Below are 20,282 nucleotides of genomic sequence, written 5' to 3' on the forward strand. Positions count from 1 at the left end.
AGGCCAGGAGGCGGTCCCATCAGTGGCTGAAGGCCAGGAGGCGGTCCCATCAGTGGCTGAAGGCCAGGAGGCGGTCCCATCAGTGGCTGAAGGCCAGGAGGCGGTCCCATCAGTGGCTGAAGGCCAGGAGGCGGTCCCATCAGTGGCTGAAGGCCAGGAGGCGGTCCCATCAGTGGCTGAAGGCCAGGAGGCGGTCCCATCAGTGGCTGAAGGCCAGGAGGCGGTCCCATCAGTGGCTGAAGGCCAGGAGGCGGTCCCATCAGTGGCTGAAGGCCAGGAGGCGGTCCCATCAGTGATCCACAGCCTTCCTTCTATGACTGTGTATACAGAGATAGCTGTCAATCACTGATAGGACCACCTCCTTGACGTCAAAGCTCAGAATGAGCAGAAAGTTAAATGAATGAATTACAATATTTATTGAATCTTTTCCCATAAACCCATATATCAATCTGCTCAGTTTCTGCTGCTCTAAAACATGCTGCCGGTAGCTTGCATTGCATTTTTATGTTGACAGGTTCCCTTTAACTACCTTCTGATGCGATGTACTATTACTGTGCAGAGCGTAAAGAGGCTAAAGGAGTTTTCTGCTTCGGACAATGACTTTGCATTCAAAGGGTGCCCTTAGAACAAGCTGACCACAGGGTATCCCCTTGCAGGGACATCCAGTGATCAGTTGTAACATATGGTGTCAGTGCCCCTGGAGAACCACTGCAGAGGAAATAAAGGAAGCCTCAGTCATCTTTGAAATTGATGGGAGTGCCTTTGTAATGCATGGAGATTCCCAATTTTCCAGGAAATTGTTTGTTCCTGTTCTCAGGAACAACAGATGCACCACTAAGAATATTTCTTTGAGAAGTATGGTTTCATGTTGGGAAGACTCTTACGGGGCAGTAAATGGCTTTTAGCTCTCATCCCGGAACGAATGTAGACAGTCAACACTATGCCTTTCATTAAGAAATGGTTACACAAACATAGAAACTGCAAGAGCGAGTTTTAAATTAGTATGGGGGCTCACAACGGTATACTTTACCATCTGTCCCATCACAATAAGCTCTATCCTGTATTTACATAATAGAGGTTAACAAATAGGAGAAAATAATAATGCAAGTAACAAAGAATGCAAACCTTGAAAAAGAAGCCACAGCAAACTTTCTGGTCCTCGGAGAACTGTTCTTTTTCAATTTCTGTTTCACTTTTTTCAGAAGTCATCTCTGGAGGCTGTAACTTTGAGAGAGGGACTTCAATAAGACTACCATTTTTAGTGGTTGAAAAGCTCCTCTGACTGAACACCTCATCATTTGGTGTTAGACACACAGTTTCTATAATAGGCTGCGACAAAACTTCAGATACTGTCGACTCAATGGGCTTTTTCTCCACTTCCATAATTTTCCCAGTCGGATGAAAAGTCTGATATGATACTCCTTCCCTGTCAATGTCTTCATTTCCACTGGTCTGAATATTAGAACATTCATATGTATTTGATACTTCCTTAGCCTCTTGATCTTCGGTTACAGGTTTTCTATCATCTCCAAAGTAAACAAAGGATCTGGTTTGTGTCTGGCTTGGTGAGAACCTTCGGAAGTCGTGGAAGGCTATCTACAGATTGCGGAGGAGTCAAAGTGCGATTTAAAGGTGTTATTTTAAGCTCATTGGGTCGAGGTGTCTTCTGGGGTTTTACAGGAAAAGATACAGTCTTTTTGAGTGTAGTTTGAGGGGATCTGTGAGTTTGGCGGGGGGACTCCAAGGTAAGGCAAGGAATTGGGGACCATGTTACAGAGGGCTTGGTTGTTGGTTTTGACTCCTTCTGGGGCACTTTTTGTGGTGAAGGTTGTGGTGGAGAGATAACCCAAGCTTGCTTCTCTCTCATTTGCATTAACATGTCCTGTTGTAAAGCCAGTCTTTGCATTTCTTGCTGGAGAAAATTCAGAGAGTAATTTAGTTTTTCAATTGACTTAGTGTACTCTCCTACATCAATGTCAGTCAAGTTTTCTTCACTTGGGCTTGTTAGGCTGAAACATTTTTCGGTATCTACAGGTGTTGTAGGAGATTTCAGCCATCTAGATGATATTTGCTCACTATTCAATTTTAAATAAGGGATACCAGTATCAGAAGGTTGCATTTCCTTTTCTTCTGAGATTTCTTGATGACCTTTCTCAGTTTCCATAGATGCAGCTTCTTCTTGTAGGGGGGAAATACCATCTCCCTTCTTTTTTACAACTGTTAGAAATGCAGTCCTTCCCATTTTCTGCCTTTGACGTGTAAATGCTGCCTCTACCTTTTTTTTCTGTGCCTCGATGGCTCTTCTTTTTTCTTCTAATTTCATTCTGAGCTGCACCACCTCAGACGCCAGGAGCTGTGTTGCGTCTTTGCTCTGTGGAAGAACGTTTACCTCTTGGATCTGGCCAAGTGCAACCACTTGTGGAATATTTAGTTCAGAACCTTCTGGAGTCGTTTTCTGGGAACTGCTTCCGCTGCTCCTGCTATCTCCATGATTACGTTTTCTGAATTTTTGCTCTGCAAAGCTGGTCATTTTGACACCTGAACTGGAAGAAGCTGTACTACCTGCTTGCGATCTGCCACTAACAGAGCTAGGGCAAGGACTGACTGCTTCCCGTGCATTATTTATGTGAATGCCATATTCCTGTTGCAATTTCAGATGGTCATCTAAGTCAGAATCCAAGCTAACAGTGTAGTCTTTCAAAGAAGAATCCTCATCCATTGTTTCTGGAATGTCTTCAGATTGTATATGTATACCAGTGTCCACCTCTGTATTGTCAGTAATGGGGCTCTGGGATCCTTTTGTGTCAATAATGTCTAAATTAGTCCCTGAAAGAGGTAGCGGAGATAATAGCAAGCCCCTATTCACATCAGTGTTATGAAGGAAAAATCCATTATTTACTTGATCAGTAATGGTAGGAGTATTCTTCTCTGGGTTGTGAATGATTTCAAGGGCTTCCTCAATACTAGGAGCTTCTATCTGAGTATCCTGTTCATCTGCAGGTATCCTATTCTCACGTGGACCATTGGGTTGTCTATTTCGGTCAACTTCATCCGTGTTCCACTGGTTGCTGGTGGGTGAGAGGTCATCATAGTTCTGTGGCACCTGACTCCATTCTTCATTAATGCTATCCGATTGTCCTTGTCCATTGATGGATTGGAAGGAAAGATTTTTCAGAATGTGTTTTGGAACACGAGTCAGGTTCAAAGAGAAGCCCTCATTACTAATAGATCTTCGGATTGGTCTGCTTGGGGTTGTTACTCTGATTTCATCTTCTTTATCAAAAGAAATATCAAATGATACACCATGCATTGAAGATCTAAAATCAAAAGAGACAAATATCCAATTAATTGGCGCCAAAAAGTGTTATTGTTCAAAATATAACATTTCCAGTACAGCAAACAGGGGACATTGACAAAGTAATTGAATAGTGGTAATAATATACACCTAAGGATCTTTTCACAATACATCTGCAGTGTACGTTTACCGCATGTTCCACGAAAGCGGACCTATAGGCCCCATCAGTGGTGTACCTTTAATAAAGGCAGACCACACAACTGCTACAGCAGGCATGTCCAAACTGCGGCCCTCCAGCTGTTGCAAAACTACAACTCCCAGCATGCCTGCATAGCTTACAGCTATCCAGGCAAGCTGGGAGTTGTAGTTTTGCAACAGCTGGAGGGCCGCACTTTGAACATGCCTGTGCTACAGGACCTGGCGGTAGAGGGAGCCCAACATTGATCTCCTTCTTCCATTCTGAGGTAAAAACTCTGCATTCTCATACAGGTGCCACTACGTGGAGCTCATAGCACAGACATTATTATAGCTTCCAATGCACTGAGCTCCCCCTAGTGGTAGCTGTAGGCAGACAGCTTTGTAATATGTGAAGTGAAGCAGGAGATTTATCAATGTATTTATGCCAGTTGTCTGGTGTAAATACATTGGGAAACTTTTATTACAATTTCTTCTGCTTACAAAAAAAGTTAATTTTTCAGAAATCTGGGACACTGTGCTTTGCATTCCACATTGCCTGAGAGTGTTTGACGCATGTGTACTGGGAAATTGGTGGTACAGGGGTGCCCATATTAGGTTTTGCTATGAGGTCCTATGAGATCTGTGTACACCCAAGGCCCCCATTATACTGACCAAAAGAATGTTTTTTTCTTCAGCACATATGGTAAACAGATGATCAACATGTGTGACTTTGTACACACATTACGTTACTTATTTTGTAGGTGTCACAAGTTATTTCTTCATTCACATTCTTCTGGTTGCTACTGAAACCTGACATCAAATTACTATACAATATGGAGTAAAAACTACAATAACCTGAGTGCAGATTACAACACAGGATTTGGCAGCTGTATATTCGATCCTAAGCTACACTGACACCGATTGCTCAGAGTGCTTAGTGCTGCCCCAGCCTTTAGACTTTGGTTTTTGTGAAGTCACTTTTGCTGGAAGTAACATAGCTGTTATTTGCGACAAAGGTATAAAAATGTGGTGCTTTTGTTTCTTCCTTTCTGCATTCCACAAGCCATAAACTTTTTAAAGGGGTTTTCTGGGATTTTAATATTGATTACTAGGGATGAGCGAATAGACTTCAGATGAAACATCTGAAGTCGATTCGCATAAAACTTCATTTCAATACTGTACGGAGCGAGCGAGTTCGGGAAATTTTTATTTTTATTTTACAGTATACCGTATTTTTCGCCCCCCAAAGTGGGGGGAAAAGGGTTAATTAGTCTTACTGGCAATTGGATTTTCCATTAGCCTCCCCAACGGCACTGACAGGAGGGTATCCCTACCCCCTTGACAGGAAACAACACTGGAGCTCCAGACTGAAAAGGGCCTCCTCTCCTTACCTAAACCAGTTAATAACCAAGGACACGGAAATGATGCAAAACAAATTATTATTAACAGAATTTTCTGTACAATTCATCAAGGTAATCACACTCTTACCAGAAAATAAATCAACCTAAGGGAGGTAACTCATAGTGCCGTTGGGGAGGCTTATGGAAAATCCAATTACCGGTAAGAGTATTTAAACCCTTTTCCCCGGCTCCTCCCCAACGGCACTAACAGGAGGAATAACAGAATAGTTGTACTTTAGGGAGGGACCACTGTAGAAAGGATTCTACGCCCGAAGGACAAGTCCTGATTATGTGCTACATCAAGCCTGTAGTGCTTAAAAAAAGGTCATGGGATTAGCCCAGGCCTCCGCCTTGCAAATTTGATCAATTGATACTGTGGCGTTCTCTGCCCAAGAGGCTAACATAGCTCGGGTCGAGTGAGCCTTAAGCCCTGGTGGAGCAACCAGATTCCTTCTGGTATAATACAAGGAGATAGTGTCTCTAATCCATCGAGCGGTTGTAGGTTTTCTGGCTACAAGACCTTTATTAGGCCCCTGGAACTAGAGAAAGAGGTGATCTGACTGCCTGAATTCCTTTGATCTTTCCAGATAACATAGCAAGCAGGGTCTTACATCCAGATTATGGAATTTCCTTTCTTGATCTGTGGAAGGTGAAGCACAAAAGGATGGTAGAATCACCTCTTAAATGCAATGGAATTCAGACACCACTTTTGGAAGGAAGGCTGGGCAGTGCTTAAGAATTATGCGGTCATCTAGAATTCTCAGATACGGAGCGTGACAAGAGAAGGCCTGGATCTCACCTACTCTTATAGTTTTCCCGGTATCAGCCTCTACATATTACCCTATCCCTCCAACCCACCCTGATGCTTAGGCCACTCCTATGAGGAGAAACGACAAAAAAAAAAAAAAAAGGAAGAACAACAGTTGCGCTAGAGAGCCACAGGTTGGCCATGCCTGGTCTAGTGAGATTCTCCCACTCCCTAATTGTGGGTACCACCCTATCTCCCCAGCATACCACAATACATTTCCTTGCATAAAATAGTAGTTTAGATGCTATTTCTCGATCTTTAACAGTATCAATTTTCTCCATCACCCCCAGGATACATACCTCGAGGCAGGGAGGGATTTTAAATAAAGATATTTCTCTATTTTTTCCATTTACCTTCCCCCAGAATTTCTGGATCTTTGTACATGTCCATAGTATATGGACGTCGTCTGCCCCTTCCTCCCCACATTTTTTTATAGCTAAATTTTAGTTTTGTAATATTTCATTAAAATCTTAGGGGAATAATATAAACGGTATAATATAATATATTGAATCGAGTAATTCTAATGGGAGAAATTTTTTGATACCCTGTTTTTTGACTGTATGGCCTTTTCCCAAAATTCTTCCCGTTAAGTACCTGTTTAGTCCCTTCAAATTTATTATGAGTCTAAATGGCCCTCCTGGTTTCCTGATAAAAAAAACTGGGGAATAAAATAGTTCTTTTGTTGGTGCCCTGGAACCGGGATCAATACTTGTTTTCTGAGAAGAACCGATATCTCTGCCTCTAGAGACAGTTGCTTTTCTTTCGTCTATCTCCCGAATAGGAATTGAACTCCAGGGTGAAATCCTCTTGAATGCAGTTTAAAATCCAGTGACAAGTGTTTATTTCTTTCCATTCTGGAACAAAAATTCTCAATCTTACTCAAATGGAAGAGATGCTTTATTTTTTTTTTCTCTCTTTTGAGATGCGGGCTATTGGTGCGTCGACTCTGGGAGTTTTATTCTATAGGGTCGCATCAGAGTCTGCAAACTGATATTTTCTTTTGAAGGAGTTCGTAACTGGGTTCCCTTTTCTGGGTCTCTCCGTTCTTTAGAGATTAGATCTCTTATACTATTGTGTACCGGGAAGACACGCTTTCTTCTCTCTCCCAGACCCTGAAACATCTGTTCCTGCACTGATTGGCTTTCCTTAGGGTCCTCTATATTCATCTCTAATCATACTCCGTATGGACTCAAAAAAAAGAGGGAGATTCTTCAGATACCACTTTATCTGTACATTTCACACACAGAGACTCTTTGGACTTGGAGACAAAAGACTTTCTGCATATAGCACACATCTTTCTTCCAGAATCTCCTTGTGTCTTGGTAGTGGAGGCTTCTCTGCCCTAAAAATCAATATTGAAATATGGGGCTAGAATACATATACTTTTTTTAACCTCCACCACCAACACCTATTCAGTGTTCTAGAAATAGGATGAAGAGTCAAGCAGAAGAGGAGGCTTACCGGACTGAGGGTGCTTCCAGGATCCACAGGTTTGTGGGCCACATCATCCTGAGGAGCAGACATTATGCAGGAGCCACAGAATGCTGCCGGGCATAATCCCCCTTTTAAATTACCTGTCATGAAGCGCTTCCCAGCTTCGGCCGTATACACATGACGTCATTACATACAAAGTTTCATTGCGTCATGACGCAATCCGCTCCGGGACCTCCTCCTGCCCTCAGAGAAGGCCCCGCCTGTTTAGATGCTTACCGCGCTGGATCCATAACCCTGAACAGGGTGAGAAGCCCGGGGCTGCCTTCAACGGAAGGACTTACGCCTAAGGACAGAGAAGGGAGCTGGAGCTGCGACCTCTGCAACTGCCCTCCCAAGCTGGAGATAAAAGTAAGGCTGTGCGCTAACTTCGTAAATACGACTGGAGCATCCACACCGTCCGGGGACAGGAAACACTGGTTTAGGTAAGGAGAGGAGGCCCTTTTCAATCTGGAGCTCCAGTGTCAACCCCAAAAAACAAAATTCAGGTATTTTTTTGGTGGGAGGCTTGATGAAGCGCTGCAAGCACAAAACAGCTGTTGCCATAAACTGTGTAAGTGCCCGCATCGGCGACGATTCTGCTTTTAAAAATAGAATAAAGAGCTGCAAAGGAGTCTGGTGAGTGCCGCAAGTCATTTCTTTATTACACAAGTTACATATGTCTATATGCTGAGACCGCCAGGGTCATATTGCTAAGGTATGCAGATTCAATTTTTTACCCAGACACACATGGCAGTGCCAACCCCAGACTTTTGCTATACTATTTGATATTATATGGTGTATTATTCAGCTGGCATTCCCGCATATATGGAGAAGGCTCAGTTTGTGAGCCTGCTCCATAGATCCCCTTAACACAAATTACATACATTTACTGAAGGCCGCCACGTTACACAAGCACTGCTGCCTTCTCAAACAGCTGATAAGCGGTGGTCTTGGGTGTCGGACCCCCACCGATCAGATACCGATGACCTATCCAGAGCACAGGACATCGGTATTAAAATCTCAGAAAACTCCTTTAAATATGCGTTTTTTCTCTAATTTTTATGGCACCCACTTTGTGGAGTGAGCTTGCATAACATTTTTTAAAAGTTGGAGTTCATAAATGTGTCTAAATCCATCAAGCCGCGCCCACTTTTTACTGCACTTATTTTTTTTTAAACTTAAAAGGCTTTACGTTTTGGCACAAATGGTTAATAAATGTGACCCACGGCAGAATAAAAATTATTTTGGAACCCGCATTGGTTAAATATACTGGGAGACTTGTCCGAGGTTTCTCTGGCGGTCAGGGAATATTTTGCTATTAACGAAGGTACGGCTTCAATACATGGAATCTGGGACGCTATGAAAGCGTTCTTAAGAGGCGTATTGATAAAAGAGATTAGTAAGCATAAATCCAAGTCTAGAGAGGCGGATGTAAAAGCGCACGTACAGGTGGTGGAAGCTGAACGGGTTTTTGGTAGATCCCCTTCCTTAGTTAATAGTGAAGCTCTGGCGGTAGCTCAGAAGCAGTTGAGGTGTCATCTAATGCAAGCTGTAGAGCGAAAGTGTAGTTTCTATAAACAGCGATCCTTTGAAGAGGGTGAAAAGGTAGGCCATCGACTGTCAGTTGTTTCTCCGGCTCAGCGGGCATCCTCTTGTATACAGGAACTGAGAGATGAGAATGGGACTATTAGGCAGGACACAAAGGGAATACTAGATATACTTAAAGATGTCTATGTGTCCTTGTACGCATCCACTGTTTCCAGCTCTGAGGACATTTGACTGCCTTTTTGGCGGAGGCGCAGCTATCGGTATTGTCCGATGCGGATAGGGAGAGATTGGAAGAACTGATCTCACTTGAGGAATTGGAGGCAGCGCTTGGGGACATAGAGAATGGTAAGGCTCCGGGGGCCAATGGTTTACTGGTGGAAGTATATAAAAAGTTGCAGGGGGTACTCCTCCCTGAATTGCTTAAGGTCCGATCTCGCTTTTAACAGCGGACGTAAAGCTCCTAGCTAAGGTGCTGGCGAACAGGTTGTCCAGGGTGATTCTGACCATGTGCACCCGGATCAGACAGGCTTCATGTCTGGGAAGTTGACTGCTATAAACATCCGTAGATTGTATGCCAGTTTGAACCTTCCAGCAGATAATTGTGGAGACAGGGCCTTGCTAACGCTTGACGCCGCTAAGGCGTTTGATAGTGTAGAGTGGAGTTATCTGTGGGGGATCCTGAGTGCCATGGGCTTCGGCGCGCATTTTGTCCAATGGGTACAGGTGCTATATTCGAAGCCTAAGGCAGGCATTAGAGCTAACGGGGGGCTGTCGGATAGTTTTACTCTGGCAAGAGGCACCAGGCCGGGATGCCCACTAATCGCCTTTGCTATTTGCCTTAGCTATTGAGGCACTTGCGGCTTTATATCGTGGGGTTCAGATACGGCATGGTGCAGAACAAAGTGGCTATGTATGCTGATGACACTTTGCTGTTCCTGGGCGATACTGGGTCATCTCTGGAGGCGGCCATGTCTCTAATTGATCGGTTCGGGAGATACTCTGGACTTACTATTAATTGGCAAAAGTCTGCTCTGATGCCGGTTGATGGCCAGGCTATGTCTGTCAAGGCAGTACGGTACCCTGGGTGGATAAATTCAAATATTTGGGGCTGTATATAACACCTAGATTGTCGGATTTTGAAGAGTTGAATTTGACTCCTTTACTAGCTACCTTTAGACTTAAGGTGAGGACTTGGTGTAGGCTTTCTGTCTGTAGTGGGTAGAGTGAATCTCTTGAAGATGGTAATGATGCCTCCGCTACTTTATGTACTTAACAATGCCCCTGTATGGATACCCTTGGATAGGTTTAGGAGGATACATTCTATGTTTAGGGACCTTATTTGGAAATGTGGTCGAGCAAGGATTAAGTTGGAAACGTTGCAGTACCCTAAGACGGAAGGAAGTTTGGCTGTTCCAAATGCATGGATTTATTTTTTGGCATCTCAGTGCCAGCACTTCAAGGGCTGGATGGATTATCAGCTTCCGGATATGACAGGTAGGAGGAGGGGGGGGGGGGGGGGGACGGGCATGCATGTGGGGAAGGAGAAGGCCCTGCTTATTGAACTTATGAAGAAGGGTGGGTGAAAGTTAAACAGCATAGAGGTGTGGGAGGAGTTGGAGAGCTTTCCCCAATATGGAACAACAGTTTATTGCCAGAGTTTACGTGTCTGTCAGGACTTCGGAATTGGGAATCCCATGAGGTGCTAAGGTCCACTGCTGGAGGGCGACATGTTTAAATCATTTCCGGGGCTGCAGCAAGAATTTAATGTCCCTAAGGTTTGGTTCTATCAATATCTACAATTAAGGCACGCCTATGATGTCACGGTGAGGAAAGGATGTGTCATAGCCAAGATGGATGTGGTACATAAGCTCATTCTGCCGAAAGGGGGAAAGAGAGGATTGATAGCTCAAGTATATGTATATACTCTATTGCTGGACAAGTTTTTAGCTGAGTTCCCTGTGATGCGGATGATGAAATGGGAGGGTGACTTGGGAGCCATTTCCAAAGATCAGTGGGAGGATATATTGCAGGCAGTTCCTAAAGTGTCCTTAAGTGAACAGGGTAAATTGTCACAACTCTTTATCATCCACAGAGTATACAAAACGCTGGTATTTTTAAGGAGGGTTGGTGTTAGGTCTGATGACAAGTGTCCGAAGTGTTCGGAGGAGGGAGCAGATCTGTTGCATATGCTATGGTCTTGTCCAGTGATAGGTAGATATTGGGATGAGGTGCTGACTCTGATTAATAACAACTTGGCGATTGGGGTGCAAAAGGACCCCAAGATTTGTGTGTTGGGCTATGTGTCAGAGATTGGTGGGAGTGAGCTTGTTAAGGTGGCAGTGGGGAGACTACTTTATGTGGCCAGGAAATGGTAGCACAGCGGTGGATCCAGGGGAGGCCGCTGACAATGGGTGAATTTGTGCGGAATCTGGATGACATGTTGACTATGGAAAGAAGCGTGTTTGTGAAGAGAGATTGTCCTCAGAAATTTGAGAAATTGTGGAATGAATGGATATCGCATACTCATATTGTGATATAAGAAAGGCTAGAGGTATCTGCGCTCCTGTTCATGGGGGGGGGGGGGGGGGGTGAGGTGGGGATTAGACTTATGGTTTATGTCTATATGCAATATGTATTATTTGCTCTTGATTGTGTACATTGTATCCTAAGTTTGCTTTGTCATTGGATGATTGTCTTTTGATAACCTATTTTTCTACATTCAGTCTGATTATGGAAGAGACAATGTACTTCCAGATAAGTTTATTATAATTGATCAATAAAAATGATTTGATTAAAAAAAATATATACATTATTTTGAAGTAAAACACGCACAAATAAATATGGGCCACTCAGACAAAAGACAACTCTTTAGACTCATTCTTTGGAATGTGAAAGTGATTGAGAAATAGCACAAAGAGACAATAAAAAGTAAAACATATAATTTATCTGTACGCTTATAGGGGGTATGCCATAAACGATTACTGAGCCCACCCCAAAAATAGGTGACACCTACACTCTGTGATTAACTAGAAACCTATTCAGGTGCTAGGTTATCAGAAGTGCTAGGAAAGTGGCCAAAATATTTGACACAAACAGGTCTGTAAATTTCAGTAAAAAAGGCGTCTCTCCAGCAATGACAGACAAAATATCTTCCAGCCTGTCAGTAAATGCTGACTTGGCGTATCCTGTATCCTGACACTAACTGGCATAAATACGAATCACAGTCATTTTTTTTGCTATGTAAGATGTGAATACAGATTATTTCTGTGGAGGGCAGGAACGACATTCACACATACTTTCACTTTGTGCAAATCAGAAGATGAAAAAGAAACCGTTTCCTCTCATTTTCATCTAGAGATCGGGAATGAACATAATTCATGTCGTCTTTTAGAATGTGCATTTTAACATTTACAGTTGTTCAAGTGTTTACCGGTAATTGTTTATACCACATGGAAAAATACAGTTATAAGAAATGAACTCCTACCCCTTTGTAAGATATTTTTTCGCCTATTCTAAATCTAAATTTTCTTACCGTTTTTCTTTGGGCCAAGTCCCAACCTGTCCATCCACGTATGACATTGAAGAGGATCTTCGAATGACAGCTGAAATGTTCACAGGTAATATATTAGTAACACCAATATCTGCGTTCCCATTAGCAACCTGACAAAAGCTTCAGTGAAAAATCAATTAAAGGGGTTATGCCATGAATGATGCAAAAATGAAAAATCAGACATCACACAGTACACGTAATCCTCTTTCTAACAAAGCTAGAACCAGTCCTGTACCTCACATGGATCCAGAGATCAATCCGGCCAAAAATCCTGAACACTTGCCGGATCGCCGGATCTGGCAAAACGGCTCCGGTTTTCCGGTCTGCACATGCGCAGACCTTTAAAGATGAAAAAAAATATAAAAATACCGGATCCGTTTTTTCCGGATGATACCGGAGAGATGGATCCGGTATTTCAATGCATTTGTCAGACGGATCTGCATCCGGATCCATCTGACAAATGCCATCCGTTGGCATCAGGATTGCCGGAATTAGCGTGAAAGTACCCTTAATTAGATTTTTCTACCTTAGCCTACAACTTAGGCTAGATGCACACGGCCGTATGTGTTTTGCGGTCCGCAAATTGTGGATCTTAAAAAATAAATAAAAAAAATGACGTCCGTATAGCTATAGCATCGTTTTTTTTTTTTCGCAGATCCATTGTACCAATGTCTATCCTTGTCTGCAAAACGGACAAGAATATGACATGATCTATTATTTTTTTTATTTTATTTTTTGCAGGGCCATGGAACGGAGCATCGGATGCGGACAGCACACAGAGTGCTGTCCGCATCTTTTGCGGCCCTATTGAAGTGAATGGGTCCGCATCTGAGCCGCAGATGCGGAACCAAACCACGCTCAAGTGCATGTAGCCTAAAGAAGTGAACTTGGCTCCATCACGACATCAGCTAGATGACAATACACTCAGGTGAACTCCCAGAGATACTACATAGTCAGAATGTGGAATATATGTATACAGTGACCACAACAAAGGAGCAGGCAGCTGGGCCATGTAACCGGTGCTTGTATAGACTGTGCCATCCTGGAGAACAATGCCGATAAGAACACTGCACAGATCCAGGTCCATCGCTCTCTTTCTCTCTATATGCGAGATCCTTTGTTATTTGGAACCCTGTATAAAAATGACAGCACCCTGCCAGTGTACTAATAAAAACTGGACTGTGCAAGCATCGTGCCAAACTGAATGCCAATTTTACCATTAGCAAAAATGTCTAGAGCTTAGGCTAAGTGCACTCAATATACAGGCAACGGCTGTGTGAACTCTGTGCTGCGGACCCATTGACTTGAATGGGTCCCGATCCGCAAAATACAGAAGCCCGCGGAAGTGCTTCTGTGGGCTTTTGGGTCCGTGCCACCGCACAAGATAGGACATGTCCTATCTTTTGCTGTATTTTGTGGATTGAGGAACCATTCAAGTCAATGAGTCTGCCCCACAACACGGGATTCACATGGCCGGTGCCTGTGCATGGCAGACCACTATTTGTGGTCCGCAACACAGGCACAGCGACCATACGGTTCTGTAAATGAGCCCTAACTTGTATTTCATGCAGTTTACATTCCTGCTCACTCAGGGCTTTTAAGTCCCAGGGGCGGTCCGATCAGTGATTGACAGCCTTCCCTCTATGAATGTGTATACAGAGATAGCTGTCAATCACTGATAGGACCGCCTCCTGGACAGCCCAGAATGAGCAGGAATTTTAATGACTATTTTACAAATTTTCCTGAACCTTTTCCCAGAAACCTATATACTGTATCAATCTGCTCAGCTCCCCCTGCTCAGACACCAGGTTCAACATGAAAAAGTTCACCGATTCCCTTTGCATATGATATGAGGTTATAATCAGACCTAATCTATCCTTTCCTCAGTAAAATACTGCCAGTATTCATAGTGACTGACATTTAGATTACCCCTTCCCCACAGTGACTATCTGGCAGAAGCATTAGTGTGAGATCATTGCTACACTGTGCTGACACCAGCAACCGGGCAGTTTAAAGGGAATCTGCCATCAGAACATGACCTATTGTTTAAATCAAGTTTTTGTGTCAAACATTTTATTTTTTATTTCTGGTGATTTTATTTTTCTATGTCCTTTTCTATATTGAAAAAAATAATGCTAAAATCCTGCAATTTTCACACTGGCCACTAGGCCTAAAATATGTCAAGACTTCCTTCTTTTAAGAGTGGCTATGTGGATCATAGACACAATGGACGGGGGCTTACCCCATTGGGAGAGATTTCTAGGCATGCTCTGTGACCTGTGCAGAAGTCAGGAGGGAGCAGATAAGCTGTGATAGCACCTATTGTGAATGGCGGATTCTGTCTGATCTATACACAGTGGTGTTACTTGTAATACTGCCAGTGAAGATAATGTGATAGCTACTGAAAAGTTACCAAACTGCGAAAACTGCCTGATTTTATATATTTTTTAAAATATAGATAGTGACATGAAATATTAAAGGGCTTCTGTCACCCCATTAAACCGTTTTTTATTTTTTTTCTTTACTAATAATCCCTACACTGCGATCTCATCATACATAAGCTAATTAATGATTTTCGTTCAGTAGAATTTGTTAAAAATCGATTTTTGAAATATGTAAATTACCTTGCTACCAGCAAGTAGGGCGGCTACTTGCTGGTAGCAGCCGCGTCCTCCGATGGTAATGACGCCCCCTCTGCTTGTTGATTGACAGATCCCGTCCGCTGGCCCTTTCTCTGCTGGCCCTGCCCGTTTTGATTCAATATCTGGCGCCTGCGCCGCGGCCGTACCTCTCTTCAATCTGCGCAGGCGCACTGAGAGACGGCCACTCGCTCGGCCGCTCCATCCTCAATGCGCCTGCGCCGGGTGTAGATGTGACGTCATCGGCGCAGGCGCATTGAGGATGGAGCGGCCGAGCGAGTGGCCGTCTCTCAGTGCGCCTGCGCAGATTGAAGAGAGGTACGGCCGCGGCGCAGGCGCCAGATATTGAATCAAAACAGGCAGGGCCAGCAGAGAAAGGGCCAGCGGACGGGATCTGTCAATCAACAAGCAGAGGGGGCGTCATTACCATCGGAGGACGCGGCTGCTACCAGCAAGTAGCCGCCCTACTTGCTGGTAGCAAGGTAATTTACATATTTCAAAAATCAATTTTTAACAAATTCTACTGAACGAAAATCATTAATTAGCTTATGTATGATGAGATCGCAGTGTAGGGATTATTAGTAAAGAAAAAAAAAAACGGTTTAATGGGGTGACAGAAGCCCTTTAACCACCTCCGGACCGCCTAACGCAGATGTGCGGTCCGGAGGTGGCAGCCCTGCGCACGACGACGCATATACGCGTCATCTCGCGAGGGCCGGGATTTCCTGTGAACGCGCGCACACAGGCGCGCGCGCTCACAGGAACAGAAGGTAAGCGAGTGGATCTCCAGCCTGCCAGCGGCGATCGCTCGCTGGCAGGCTGGAGATCCGAATTTTTTAACCCCTAACAGGTATATTAGACGCTGTTTTCATAACAGCGTCTAATATACCTCCTACCTGGTCCTCTGGTGGTCCCTTTTGTTAGGATCGACCACCAGAGGACTCAGGTAGGTCAGTACAGTCGCACCAAACACCACACTACACTACACTACACCCCCCCCCCCCCCCCCGTCACTTATTAACCCCTTATAAACCCCTGATCACCCCATATAAACTCCCTGATCACCCCCCTGTCATTGATCACCGCCCTGTCATTGATCACCCCCCTGTCATTGATCACCCCCTGTCATTGATCACCCCCCTGTCATTGATCACCCCCCTGTCATTGATCACCCCCCTGTCAGGCTCCGTTCAGACGTCCGCATGATTTTTACGGATCCGATCCATGTATCCATGGATCCGTAAAAATCATGCGGACGTCTGAATGGAGCCTTACAGGGGGGTGATCAATGACAGGCGGGTGATCACCCATATACACTCCCTGATCACCCCCTGTCATTGATCACCCCCGTCATTGATCACCCCCCTGTAAGGCACCATTCAGACGTCCGCATGATTTTTACGGATCCATGGATACATGGATCGGATCCGCGGATACATGGATCGGATCCGCAAAACACATGCGGACGTCTGAATGGAGCCTTACAGGGGGTGATCAATGACAGGCGGGTGATCACCCATATACACTCCCTGATCACCCCCCTGTCATTGATAACCCCCCTGTAAGGCTCCATTCAGACGTCCGCATGCGTTTTATGGATCCGTAAAAAATCATGCGGATGTCTGAATGGAGCCTTACAGGGGGGGTGATCAGTGACAGGGGGGTGATCACCCTGATTACCCTGATCACCCCCTGTCATTGATAACTCCCCTGTAAGGCTCCATTCAGACGTCCGCATGCATTTTGTGGATCCGATCCATGTATCCATGGATCCGTAAAAAATCATGCGGATGTCTGAATGGAGCCTTACAGGGGGGTGGTCAGTGACAGGGGGGTGATCACCCTGATTACCCTGATCACCCCCTGTCATTGATAACCCCCCTGTAAGGCTCCATTCAGACGTCCGCATGCGTTTTGTGGATCCGATCCATGTATCCATGGATCCGTAAAAAAATCATGCGGATGTCTGAATGGAGCCTTACAGGGGGGGTGATCAGTGACCCTGATCACCCCCTGTCATTGATAACCCCCCTGTAAGGCTCCATTCAGACGTCCGCATGCGTTCTGTGGATCCGATCCATGTATCCATGGATCCGTAAAAAATCATGCGGATGTCTGAATGGAGCCTTACAGGGGGGGTGATCAATGACAGGGGGGTGATCAGGGAGTCTATATGGGTGATCACCCCCCTGTCATTGATCACTCCCCCCCTGGTAAGGCTCCATTCAGCCATTTTTTTGGCCCAAGTTAGCGGAAATTTTTTGTTTGTTTTTGTTTTTTCTTACAAAGTCTCATATTCCACTAACTTGTGTCAAAAAATAAAATCTCACATGGACGCACCATACCCCTCACGGAATCCAAATGCGTAAACATTTTTAGACATTTATATTCCAGACTTCTTCTCACGCTTTAGGGCCCCTAAAAAGCCAGGGCAGTATAAATACCCCACATGTGACCCCATTTCGGAAAGAAGACACCCCAAGATATTCCGTGAGGGGCATATTGAGTCCATGAAAGATTGAAATTTTTGTCCTAAGTTAGCGGAAAGTGAGACTTTGTGAGAAAAAAAAACAAAAAAAAAAAATCAATATCCGCTAACTTATGCAAAAAAAAAAAAAATTCTAGGAACTCGCCAGGCCCCTCATTGAATACCTTGGGGTGTCTTCTTTCCAAAGTGGGGTATTTATACTGCCCTGGATTTTTAGGGGCCCTAAAGCATGAGAAGAAGTCTGGGATCCAAATGTCTAAAAATGCCCTCCTAAAAGGAATTTGGGCCCCTTTGCGCATCTAGGCTGCAAAAAAGTGTCACACATGTGGTATCGCCGTGCTCAGGAGAAGTTGGGGAATGTGTTTTGGGGTGTCATTTTACATATACCCATGCTGGGTGAGAAAAATATCTTGGTCAAATGCCAACTTTGTATAAAAAAATGGGAAAAGTTGTCTTTTGCCAAGATATTTCTCTCACCCAGCATGGGTATATGTAAAATGACCCCCCAAAACACATTGCCCAACTTCTCCTGAGTACGGCGATACCACATGTGTGACACTTTTTTGCAGCCAAGGTGGGCAAAGGGGCACCTTTCGGATTTCGCAGGCCATTTTTTACACATTTTGATTGCAAGGTACTTCTTACACATTTGGGCCCCTAAATTGCCAGGGCAGTATAACTACGCCACAAGTGACCCCATTTTGGAAAGAAGACACCCCAAGGTATTCCGTGGGGGGCACGGCGAGTTCCTAGAATTTTTTATTTTTTGTCACAATTTAGCGGAAAATGATGATTTTTCTTTTTTTTTCTTTTTTCCTTACAAAGTCTCATATTCCACTAACTTGCGACAAAAAATTAAAAATTCTAGGAACTCGCCATGCCCCTCACGGAATACCTTGGGGTGTCTTCTTTCCAAAATGGGGTCACTTGTGGGGTAGTTATACTGCCCTGGCAATTTAGGGGCCCAAATGTGTGAGAAGAACTTTGCAATCAAAATGTGTAAAAAATGCCCTGCAAAATCCGAAAGGTGCACTTTGGAATATGTGCCCCTTTGCCCACCTTGGCAGCAAAAAAGTGTGACACATCTGGTATCGCCGTACTCAGGAGAAGTTGGGCAATGTGTTTTGGGGTGTCATTTTACATATACCCATGCTGGGTGAGAAAAATATCTTGGTCAAATGCCAACTTTGTATAAAAAAAATGGGAAAAGTTGTCTTTTGCCAAGATATTTCTCTCACCCAGCATGGGTATATGTAAAATGACAGCCGAAAACACATTCCCCAACTTCTCCTGAGTACGGCGATACCAGATGTGTGACACTTTTTTGATGCCAAGGTGGGCAAAGGGGCACATATTCCAAAGTGCACCTTTCGGATTTCACCGGTCATTTTTTACAGATTTTGATTGCAAAGTACCTCTCACACATATGGGCCCCTAAATTGCCAGGGCAGTATAACTACGCCACAAGTGACCCCATTTTGGAAAGAAGACACCCCAAGGTATTCCGTGAGGGGCATGGCGAGTTCCTAGAATTTTTTATTTTTTGTCGCAAGTTAGTGGAATATGAGACTTTGTAAGGAAAAAAGAAAAAAAAAAAAAAATCATCATTTTCCGCTAACTTGTGACAAAAAATAAAAAATTCTAGGAACTCGCCATGCCCCTCACGGAATACCTTGGGGTGTCTTCTTTCCAAAATGGGGTCACTTGTGGCGTAGTTATACTGCCCTGGCAATTTAGGGGCCCAAATGTGTGAGAAGTACCTTGCAATCAAAATGTGTAAAAAATGGCCTGCAAAATCTGAAAGGTGCACTTTGGAATATGCGCCCCTTTGCCCACCTTGGCTGCAAAAAAGTGTGACACATCTGGTATCGCCGTACTCAGGAGAAGTTGGGGAATGTGTTTTGGGGTGTCATTTTACATATACCCATGCTGGGTGAGAGAAATATCTTGGCAAAAGACAACTTTTCCCATTTTTTTATACAAAGTTGGCATTTGACCAAGATATTTTTCTCACCCAGCATGGGTATATGTAAAATGACACCCCAAAACACATTCCCCAACTTCTCCTGAGTACGGCGATACCAGATGTGTCACACTTTTTTGCTGCCAAGGTGGGCAAAGGGGCGCATATTCCAAAGTGCACCTTTTGGATTTCACCGGTCATTTTTTACACATTTTGATTGCAAGGTACTTCTCACACATTTGGGCCCCTAAATTGCCAGGGCAGTATAACTACCCCACAAGTGACCCCATTTTGGAAAGAAGACACCCCAAGGTATTCTGTGAGGGGCATGGTGAGTTCCTAAAATTTTTTATTTTTTGTCGCAAGTTAGTGGAATATGAGACTTTGTAAGAAAAAATAAAAAAATAAAAATAATCATCATTTTCCGCTAACTTGTGACAAAAAATAAAAAGTTCTATGAACTCACTATGCCCATCAGCGAATACCTTAGGGTGTCTACTTTCCGAAATGGGGTAATTTGTGGGGTTTTTCTACTGTTTGGGCATTGTAGAACCTCAGGAAACATGACAGGTGCTCAGAAAGTCAGAGCTGTTTCAAAAAGCGGAAATTCACATTTTTGTACCATAGTTTGTAAATGCTATAACTTTTACCCAAACCATTTTTTTTTTTGCCCAAACATTTTTTTTTTCCATCAAAGACATGTAGAACAATAAATTTGGTGAAAAATTTATATATGGATGTCGTTTTTTTTGCAAAATTTTACAGCTGAAAGTGAAAAATGTCATTTTTTTGCAAAAAAATCGTTACATTTCGATTAATAACAAAAAAAGTAAAAATGTCAGCAGCAATAAAATACCACCAAATGAAAGCTCCATTAGTGAGAAGAAAAGGAGGTAAAATTCATTTGGGTGGTAAGTTGCATGACCGAGCGATAAACGGTG

The 20,282-nt window shown here is 43.8% G+C and overlaps 1 protein-coding gene across 1 annotated transcript in view; it reads right to left on the reverse strand.

The window, feature by feature from the left end:
- Positions 1–20,282, reverse strand: part of CAMSAP2 (calmodulin regulated spectrin associated protein family member 2) — a 125,582-nt gene that overhangs the window by 23,207 nt on the left and 82,093 nt on the right. The window contains 3 exon segments of the mRNA XM_044301264.1: positions 1,126–1,578; positions 1,580–3,317; positions 12,234–12,303. Coding sequence (XP_044157199.1) covers positions 1,126–1,578; positions 1,580–3,317; positions 12,234–12,303 — 2,261 coding nt within the window.

This window comes from Bufo gargarizans, chromosome 7 (assembly GCF_014858855.1).
Source record: "Bufo gargarizans isolate SCDJY-AF-19 chromosome 7, ASM1485885v1, whole genome shotgun sequence".
Classification (NCBI taxonomy): domain Eukaryota; kingdom Metazoa; phylum Chordata; class Amphibia; order Anura; family Bufonidae; genus Bufo; species Bufo gargarizans.